At 37.8% G+C, this 11131-nt stretch overlaps 1 protein-coding gene across 1 annotated transcript; it reads right to left on the bottom strand.

Annotated features, from left to right (window-relative positions):
• Positions 1–7120: 7120 nt before the first annotated feature.
• LOC113665364 (adrenocorticotropic hormone receptor-like) lies at positions 7121–10863 on the bottom strand. Its single transcript, XM_027181036.2, has 2 exons — positions 10399–10863; positions 7121–8745 (listed from the first exon to the last, which is right to left on the bottom strand). Exon 2 carries the CDS (start codon positions 8391–8393, stop codon positions 7281–7283), a length of 1113 nt encoding a protein of 370 aa, XP_027036837.2. The 5' UTR covers positions 8394–8745; positions 10399–10863; the 3' UTR covers positions 7121–7280.
• Positions 10864–11131: the final 268 nt, after the last annotated feature.

The following is an 11131-nucleotide window of genomic DNA, read 5'->3' as shown; positions in this document are numbered from 1 at the left end:
AACCAAGTGTGACAATTATTTCAACACACAAAAAAACTACCAAAAATTATCACAGGTCCCTGATGGGAGCGATCTACTTCGTTGGTTTAAAATGTAATAAAAGTCGAGAGGCTTGAAAATGTCTTCGAATAACAAACACCACTTTTCGTCCGTCAGTTCTTTAGCAGCTGTCGTCAATACTATCCCTTGACAATAAATGAAATGTTCCTGCAGTTCTCTCTTAGTTCGACCGTCTAGCGATACGCTCTTTTCAGGATGATAGTTGAAAAATGGAGTCAAGGAAGCGAAAGTTGGTTCCGAAATCAAGTTATTTTCCTGTGCAGACGGCTCGGTGTTCTCCAGTGCTAGTTTTGTTACATTATTCTTGCGAATCTTGAATGAATTTCTGATTCTCCAACCTTTTACTTTACAGAGAGGCCAGAACTTCATTTTTGAGCTTTTTCTTTCTTGAGTGGCCATGTTTGATTCCAGGAAACTGAAATCTTCAGTAGAATTTAGAGTCGTTCTTCGGTCCTTCGGTAGTTCTTTAGAATGTATATGTACAAATCAATGACAAACTCAAAAACATCAGCTTGTCCGTTAGCTGTTTGTATAATACTATATATGTAACGATTCTACAAATATTATTGTTATCACTATGACAAACAAAAATTTAAAAAAACCCCACAAGAATAGGTTCTAATTAGTTGAGTAATTAGCCACTGATGGATTGTTTTTGTCAATGTCATGGACCTAAGTTTTCTTTGTGCCATTCTAGACACTAATAACGTTTTCAAAATTCGTGTATCCATTACTTACGAGATATAACTGTTAATTTTACTTTCTAGCTGCTAAACGTTTTCCTGTAAATTAGTTACAAAGAATTTGGTGTTAGATCATGATAATAACTTCTACCTGATAAGTCTCAGTTTTCTCATCACGTGTTTGCTGTATAATTTTTGGATATTATAGGGAGAAGTCACATGTTAATCACCTCTGGGAACTAAAGGGTAGAAGGGTAAATAACAGTTGAGAACGGATATCACTCATTTTTGTTTTTTTTTTGTTTTCCCTCCGTTGCTGTCTCCGTTAAAAGCGCTAACCGCAAGGTTGTTCCCACAATATGGAAAACAGCTGATGTTATACCTATGTACAAAGAAGACGAGGAGACCGATAAACGCAACTACCTTGGTATTTCATTACTCAGTGCTCCTGGCAAGTTAATGGAGTCAACTGAAACTTCCACCCCCGACGTTTCTCCTAATTTTATATTGAGTAAACTCACCGTCTGGTGTCGACACAATTTTTTGCACTACACCTGTGCAAGACAGTTTGAGGAAAACTTGGAACACTTTTTGAGTCAGTATAATCAGAGGAAATCGTGAGTGGGTGTGTCATGTATCTTGATAACCGTTGTTGGACTCGACAATAATCGTCTGGACCTTAAGTAAATAACGGTTAAAAGTGGAGATCGCACATTAAGTTTCAACAGAATATACGTTCATTTATTAAAAAACATCGTCGAGTCACCACATAACATAATTCGTCATTAAGGAAAGCTGATTTACTATAAGGGGGAGTTGATTCCTGCGAAACTAACGGATCGATTATTCTCCATCATCTTCTGTAGCAAGGAGACAGTCTATTCTTTTTTCACATCGATCCTGAACATTCATGGATTGCACAACAAAAGATTACATATTCCTTTTTAGTTAGTATTGCATAACATACTTATTTGTTCAGTCTATTCAACTTTTCAAGTCACAATCAACCTGGTCAATTATTTCATCATAGAAAGAAAAACCTCAGTATGAACAAGAGATCTGCGGGAAGAGCTATTTCACTCCGTTTAACACACAAAAAAACTACCAAAAATTATCATAGGTCCCTGAAGGGAGCGATTTACTCCGTTGGTTTAAAATGGAATTAAAGTCGAGAGGCTTGAAAACGTCTTCGTATAACAAACACCACTCTTCGTCCGTCAGTTCTTTGGCAGCTGCTGTCAATACTATCCCTTGACAAGAAATGAAATGTTCCTGCAGTTCTCTCTTAGTTCGACCGTCTAGTGATACACTGTCTTCAGGATGATAGTTGAAAAAAGGAGACAAGGAAGCGAAAGTTGGTTCCGAAATCAAGTTGTCTTCCTGTGGAGACGGCTCGGTGTTCTCCAGTGCTAGTTTTGTTACATTATTCTTGCGAATCTTGAATGAATTTCTGATTCTCCAACCTTTTACTTTACAGAGAGGCCAGAACTTTATTTTTGAGCTTTTTCCTTCTTGAGTGGCCATGTTTGATTCCAGGAAACCGAAATCTTCAGTAGTATTTGGAGTCGTACTTCAGTCCTTCGGTAGTCGTTTAGAATGTCTAGGTGCAACTCAATGACAACTCAAAACATTAGCTTGTCTGTTAGCTGTTTATATAATACTGTATATATATATATTAATGATTCAAATATTATTGTTATCACCATGACAAACAAAAAATTTAACAAACCCCACAAGAATTGGTTCTAATTAGTTGAGTAATTAGCCACTGATGGATTTTTTTTTGACAACATAATAGACCTTTAGTTTTTCTCTGTGTCATTCTAGACCCGCATGACTTTTTCAAAATTAGTGTATCCATTACTGAAGATATGTGACTGTTAATTCTACTTTCTAGCTGCTAAACATTTCCGTGTAAATTAGTTACAAAGCATTTGGTTTTAGATCATGATAACAACTTCTACCTGATACTTTTCAGTTTTCTCATTACATGTTTGCTGGATAATGTATGGATATTATAGGGAGAAGTTGCTTGTTAATCACAACAGCTGAGAACGGATATCACTCATTCAGTTCTTATATAACATTTATTCATTTATTACATAACAACGCTTGAGTCTTTATATTATGATGATAGTTCAGTTACTTGCAGAGGATGTCGATTCTTGCAAAAATTACAGAATTCTTACCTCTCCATTATCTAATTCAAAGCAAACGGTTGATTTTTTTCTTTTTTTTTACATTATATACAATCATCTTGTGATAAATGTTTTAGTCCAATACTGGTTGTGGTCCTGATGAGGTCGCACCAAAACTGTCGAAGCCGGCCCATACAGATATAATCTCTTCGTAGCTGTCTCCGTTTGAAGCGCTAACCGCAACGTTATTTCCACCGTATGGAAAACAGCCGATGTTATACCCATGTATAAAGAAGACGATGAGACCGGTAAACGCAACCAGAGATCTGTGAGGATAAGAGCTATTTCACTCCGTTTAACGTACATTAAAAATACCAAAAATTACCACAGGCCCCATATGGGAGCAATTTACTCCGTTGGTTTAAAATGGAATAAAAGTCGAAAGGCTTGAAAATGTCTTCGCAAAGCAAACGTCCGTTATTTCATTAGCTGCTGCTGTCAGTACTATCCCTTGACTTGGAATGAAATGTACGTTCATTTCTCTCTCAATTTTTCAGTTTAGTTTGCCGTTTCTTCATGACGGTAATGGAAATAAGGAGTTAAGGAGGAAGCAGTTGGTTCCAAAGACACGTTATCGAACTGTGGAGACTGTTCTTCATTCTTCATGGACAGATCGGTAGCTTTAAGAGGGTTCTAATTCCTGCGGATCGTGAACAAATTTCTGATTCTCCAAAATTTTACTTGAGAAGGGGACGAGGAATTCACATTTTTGTACTTTCCCATTGAAGCGGTTTGGGTTAATTCCAGGATTATGATGTGCAATACACGTTCAAAAGTATTTAGAGTTTTTTTCCCTCGACAGTATGTAACCGCCCTGACTGAAAAAGTACGGTTGTCTGCTTCCTTTATCTCCGGAATAAAGAAGAAACAGACCTACCACTACTACAAATAGAATTGGTTTTAATCAATTTTGATTGGTTTTCAATTTATCCTTACGCATAATCGTTGAAATTATCACTCTTGAAAATTAATGATGGATGGCACAAAAGAAAATATGGACCGGACCAATGGACCCTTGGACTATAGGACTATTTCTTGGAATACTTTCTAGATCATTTTCTGAATCAATGTTTTTAGGACTATCAATACTAGGGGAGGGGTAGTAGGTATTTATTTCATCTGTTGGGAGAGAGAAGACGGAAGATGGAAACTATTTATTTCCCCACAGCCTACTCAGTTTCACTTGAATAATAATTCCCTCTTTTTTTACATGATATTTTGAACTATCCTTAAGGCAACAACCACCAATCCAGGCGCGCAGAACATGTTGTGCATTATTCATAGTGTGCGTCAGAGAGATGAGTCTTAAAGTACATCGTAAAAGAGAGAACTGTTCTCTATAAGATGATTTTTGTAATTTCACAAAGAATTTCTCATATTAAAGGTGAAAACATTAAAACTATGGGGACGCACTTGATTACTAAGCCAATAAGTTCTAAAGAAGCGGAAATTCCAAAGTCACTGACGGTCACTTCTTGATAATGGCAACTAATTTTGTGTGTTCCAGCGGAAGGTTCGTACAATCACTATCATTATTTCACGTTTTTTAATTTTAATTTAAAATGGCTACATCTTTCCATCGGCAAAGTCCACTAGAGAGAACCCTTATCACCAAATTTGCCTCTCTACAACGGCCGGTTAATAAACGAAAAGAGAGAAGCTAAATAACAGAAAAAAGCTAAATAAACAGAATACACTCGCTCTACCTTACCCGCTCTGTTTCACAAACACTTCTCTTCTGAGCATTTATTTTGAGATCATACGTTAATTATGTTTTGATAGGTATCTTTTAACCCCGCAAACCTTAACATCAGTTTGTATATTCTCCATACATTTCCCGATTCTTACAAGAACTATTTGTACAACAATTTAGCGCTTTTCGAGTTCGCAATCATTTCCTTAATTCTCATAACTTTAATGTCTTCAGGGGTGATACTATTAGGAGACTTAAGATACTTACCACTAATAAGTGCTAGAAGGTAAAACACGGAAAACTGTACCCTCGATTAAAAAAAAGTCATATTCCGGTAACGTTTCTCAGCTGAACGAAAATCACTTCCTTCTGTCGACTCCGGCAAATCAAACACGGCCGGTTGAATATAGAATACAAACAATCGCGAGCTTCCTAATGTTAACTCGTCCTGATAAGACGCCCGCACTGCAGGCTAGCACCACTCTAAACGATCAAACTTTGTGAACCTCGGCCTCGTGTCGAGGGCGTAGAGTAGGCTAAGTGGTAGACGTTAAGTGGTAGACACCACAACTTCAAAATGCAACAAGGCATCCTTATTAGGCGTATTGATCAGTTTGTGAAACTATTCTAATTATCCCATTGGTAACCTGCTTACAGCCCCGTGCAACCTTTTTTTAATATCATAATAATGAGCCAAGCGATTGAGTACAATAAGAGGATAAACTCACTGCTGTTGGCGATGAAATTTAAAAGGCGACTTCATCATTTTGCGAAAGCGAGAATGACTCTAATCGCCTCAGTTAAGACTCCAATGGTGTCATTGTTGCTGCAATTGACACCTTTATTTGAGAGTTAACTTACAAATATTGAAAGTTATTATTATTGCCAAAAATTAGGGAACATCTGACAGTTAATTGGTAATTGAAGTCTTTGGTTGCGGTGTATTTTAGGCCGGCGACACACATGGCGATTTTATACGCCAGTCGCGTCAATGTGGCACTTCAGCCTTTATCCCAGGTTCCATCGGGTGACGTATAAAAATTGCGCGAACCAATGTAAACAAACAAAATGTTAACAGCGAAGCGCAAAAAATTATCGGCTGCTGCCATAATTTTGCAACTAAAGTGCTCCAGGAAGCGTTTTGAAAAGTAGGACAAGAGAAAAACATGGTCTAAGTCATGGATTTACTGAAACGCAGAATCCTTTTTGGGACGATTACTGTAGTCAATCGACATCAAGTAAAGATGGCTTTTCTGACCACAGTGTGATCAAATTGATTTGTTTTTCTTCGGTTCAAAAACAATTTTCGATACTCTCCGCCATCTTGAATGGTCATGTGATAATGTCGCCCAACTTGATTGGTTAATTTTACTGTCGACTCGCATTGGAAAGGGGAGAAAATCGCGGGACCGGGCAGTCTAAGCGAATGCCGGCGAATTTACTCGCCTATGTCTGACATGCCAGATATCGGCGATTTTATATGCCGATCGCGGCGAAAATCGCAATCGCCGCACCAGGCACACCTGGCGATTTACACCAATCGGCGTGTAAAATCGCTGGGTGTGTCACCGGCTTTAGATTTGAGTGCCGTAGATTTATCCTCATTGGAAGTAAACTTCAAAATTAAATGAAGGTTTGGTACATCAGACTCATTAAATTCACCCAGTAATTAAAAGTACGGAAAAGGAGACAAATTTTATCAAAACATTAAGGTTCAGTATCGCGCCATTTTTTCGCCGTCGGGAAGTGAAATATGTCCGATTGCCGCTCAGTGGAAAGAGCGAAAATGTTAACCTAAAAAGTTAGAAACATGATCTCGCTGCCTAGTTCCGTGTATAAACAAATTTTCAAAGCCTTACCGTCTAGCGTGACTTAACTCATACAAAGTTGTTGATAGAATCTGACAACAGTTTAATTAAGCCATGGTTTTCACATTTGAAAGCGGATAGATAGAGCACCTATCATCCTTGCTTTGTACTTTTACAATGGATGTATATTTACTCTTTAGGAAATCCGCCAGACTTCGTCATTTGTGCATGAAAGGCAACCAATTAAAACCTTTTGATCAACTCGTCCCACGTTGATCACTGAATTTTCTGGCACCTGAATAAAATTTTCTCGATGCAATGTTGGATGAAGTAACTGACTGAAAAAAAATTAAAAATTTTTTTACATCATTCGGATTTCAAATCAGAAAGTCAAGAAATTTGGCCGTATCGCATTTCTAAGACTTCATTCGTGTAATCAACAGTCTTTACGGAATCAATGTTCATCGTTCACAAATTTGTTATAATCTGAGAAATAAAGCTCCATTTCCGCTGTTTATCTTCAATCGCATTCAATTTACAAAACTTTCATTCAGGGTCATCCCAAAAAATAATGAAAAATGCGGATACTTATAAGGTGTTTTTTCTTTTTGTCTGATGCTAAGCTTTAAAATTTCTCTTTAAGACGTCTTACACTCGAGCTTTAAAACTACGTCTTGTGCTTTTGAACAAGCTTTAATATTCTCATATACTTATAGTCTGTTAACCCTTTGAAAAAAAAATACAAAATTCTGAACTCCAAAGATCGAGGAGAATTGAACAAAGATATTGATATCTCCTTTTACACGCTACATAAACAGCAGAATTAATTGCGCTCGAATTATAGCATTTTGGTTTCGTGCCCAAGTCTTGGCGATTTCAGTCGCTCTTGCATTGGTTGAGTTTGATCCCCTACAGGAGTGTTCTGTTCGATTAAACCTCCAGGGCCTAAAGCATTAGGAAAGTCTGATAAACCTTTACTAATACACGTAGTTCGGTTTCGTTGCCCACACCTGCTAAAAGTTGTGCGGCAAACAGCTCTTAGTGCTTGTCGATACTGCGGTATTCTCCACGCGTATAGAAACGGATTTACAGCGCAGCTAACGCACAACATCGACATTGATAGAGCTCTTGTTATTTCAAAAGCTAGCCCATCACAAACATTGCTTTGTTCCTCGAGACACTGCTCCTCCAAGTTAGTAACAATTAGGTAGGGTATAATTGATAAAAACAACACGATTGTGATCAGGATAATTGTCAAAACGATCTTTTTTTCCAGACGGATGTTCCGAGCAAAAACGCGCGATCTTCCTCCATTATCATGTTGCATGAACGTGACGTTTCTTGAATATCGGCGGAATTCAATGTAAGTCGCTGCGTTGACAGCGCAAAGTATTGTCAGTGGAGCCGTAGACTGAAGATGAAGATCCACTGTGTGGAATATTTTATCTGATGTACTCATTGAGTGCCATGCTTCAAACAGCCCACAAAAGAGCCATATCAAAATGTTACATGTGACGACCTTTCGCACTGTTATAAGCGCCCTATACTTCCAAATAAGCTTTATAGCCAGAAATCTATCCACTGATAACGCCACGACCGTTGAAATTGATATTTTGGTGCTAATATGAGAAGAAACAGTAGAAATCTTGTGTAGGTTTGGTAAATTCACTCCACATGGATGGCAAAGCATGTATGTTGAGTACAAAGGTTGCACGAAACTTCCTCCAAGTAAATCACTTAACGAGAGGCTTGCCACGAGAAAAGTTGTGGGGCGCACTCGGAAATACATGTACGGATCTTTGAAAAGAGTCCATAGAAGAACACTGTTTGTTGCGAATGAAAAGAAGCCAAGCAAAGCGCTACAAATTCCTGCCAAAAGCGCGACTGATGCTGTTGGAATTCCTTCAAAATGTCCGTGTTCATCGTGATGTGATTCAGCAGTCCCGTTCATGATTAACACCAACGGACACTGCTCAAGCTTTTAGGTAGAAACTCTTGATTTGATGATAAATATGGCTGAGGATGACTAATGAATCGCGTGGTCACATGAGAGGCAAATTGTTTTGAAGCTGGCAAGTATTTCTTAGCTTGCAACACCTTTCCTTAAAGCCAAACTTGGATATCTAATTTGATCGCGCAACACCAAGAACAGTTTTACCGATGCAATATTTCCAAACATCGAGTGTAACAGGGCTGAAAATCCTTCTCTCCTGTCCCTATTGTGATCAATGTACGTTGGCTACTTGGTAAGTACACGAAATGACGAGTGTTCTATTACAACAATGGTCGGTCTTGACATCCTCCTGATGAATATGACATCGTTTGCATTAAACATTTGGAAAAAATTCTCTTCCCAGGATAAGAATGGACAGTCATTGAAAAACTTGCCTGAATTACTTGAAGAAGAAACTCATTTAAATTCGAATCGTTTTACTTAAGGGATGTAATCACTAAAGTTACCTTGTCCTATTGAGTGTCCGTTGCGAAGCTGATGCCCATTTAAAAATTTGCCAACAGAAAATATGACAACAGCCGAGATAGTAAAAGGAAATTAACACTACAATATTCATCCTGGGCAGAGCTTAAAACAGTTATGTTAATTATAATCTTGGATTAAAAGGATCGCAAAACTCACGTAAACGGCACTACAGTAGTTTTATTAACTGCTCTCCTTAAACTCAACTTAAAAATAGATTTCGGTACGAGACTACGATATGATTCTTTTTAAGCTGGTGCGTTTTACAAGCTGGTCCAACAAAGTCAATTCCTCTGACGTACTCTTTTTAATATTTATGAAAAATTCGCTTATCTGTGTCAATGTTTTTTAATAAAGCATTTTTAAAGGATGGTGAGGTTAACTCTCGAAAAAAGACACAACATTAAAAAAAAAAACTGCCGACTTCTACATGGCCCTTGCTCTAGACATTCGTTATTTACCACGCAGGAAACTGCGTGGTAAATAAAGAATCCTCTGCATTTTAAAAGAAATGCAATAGAAAGAACACAATGACAGGTGTGATTGACTGTTTTCAAAACACTCAATCACACCTGCCATTGCGCTCTAATGGTAATTTTGGGCGAGTCCTTCCATAATAACAATTTCCTTGGCTGTAAACTGCGAAAATCTCCCTCAAATCGTCTTAATTCGCACTTCTTTCTTGTCCTTTATTTGCTAAATGTAAGATTATCTCCGGATTTGTTTCCTCATTTTGCGTCATCACAAAATCACTCAGAGTTAATCTCCACTCTAAAGCTCACAGCAGGCGTTCATCATCATCTAAAATATCCGATATAAAACCTTTATTGTTTTCATTGACAGAGCTAAAATTGCTGAAAAAGTGGAGATATTAACCAAACACATGAATACCATTCAACGATGGAAGGAGGAAAATAAATATAACTTTCGACATAACTTGTCAGTGATTTTTGTTTGCCAATTATGCCTTTCTCCCTTCCTTCACACTTGAATGTTTCATGAAGATCGAAACCATAGCAGCAAATTTTGATTTTTATGCCAATAACTTTCTGCTTCTGACAGTTGGAAATAAGAGGAAATATGTACTCAGAGGGTTCTTTTTTCCTGCCTTCTATGCTATTCAAAACCTTCTTTCAAAGCGAGGATAACTATAGCAGCCACGACTCCGTTTTGCCGGCTTCGATTTAGAACTGAGCTTCATGCATATGCTCTATGTGTATACCATGACAATTTTTGAATGCTGAGGACATTTTGAAATGAGATAATATTATTTTTGTTTTCGGCAGGAGAGGTCAACTGACGTTTCAATCCTGGTTAATACGCCTTTCATTATTTTGTTAAAGCTGGATCTGTTAACGACATAACGATCATATCATAATTATATGGGGTGTTTATTTCATGTGGTAAGAACACCAAGACACGATACGGGCTGACCATATTCTAAGAAAATAACCGAAAATGTTGTTATGACTATGATTACCTGTATAATAATGATTCTGGGAGAGGAAATCAAGCGTAGGTCGAAGCCGTCGTACGGACATATTCATTCCTTACACTTTGGCCATTATTTTCGATACCAGTAATCTGCAGCTGGTGAAATTCTCGGCTAGATCTTGAGTAACTGAGGTGCTTTTTCATGCCTCGGATGTGTTCGCGATGGTTTTATGACTATGATAGTTATGCCGCCAGTGGAAACTAAAGCCCAGTACCGCGAACTAATATTTGCTTAGCTGTTTTTAAGACTATTCGAATGACAACAAAATAGAGTTCAAAATTCATGTAAAATTGGGGTTTCAGAAAATCAACATCCCTTTGTTTTCAGACTTCTTATCAAATCGCTTCGTCACTCGCAAAAGCGAAGATAATAATCAGTTTCTGTGTACTTTCAGTTCGTTGAACTTTTCATGTTTTCAGGTCCGCTGCTCCTCATCCATCCATGAGTATTTAAAACTTCATTGAATACAGCTACCGTATTAATTCGATTAAGCGCCCAGGGCGCTTATTTAATTGATGGACTTTCAGGGTGGGCGCTTAACGAGGTGGGCGCTTATTAAATTTTCACCATTCACGAATGCTCTTACAGTCTACATTGAACTTTTTTGCAGCGCTAGAGATGCTTTTACTTTCTTCGGCAAACTTGATACCTTCTAACTTATATTCGGTCGAGTACGAACTTACTTTTTTGCCGGCATGAGACTGAGATGCATCAGACT

Source organism: Pocillopora damicornis, chromosome 2, assembly GCF_964200805.1.
Source record: "Pocillopora damicornis chromosome 2, jaPocDami1.2, whole genome shotgun sequence".
NCBI lineage: Eukaryota > Metazoa > Cnidaria > Anthozoa > Scleractinia > Pocilloporidae > Pocillopora > Pocillopora damicornis.
This window is presented reverse-complemented; position numbering and strand designations above follow the sequence as displayed.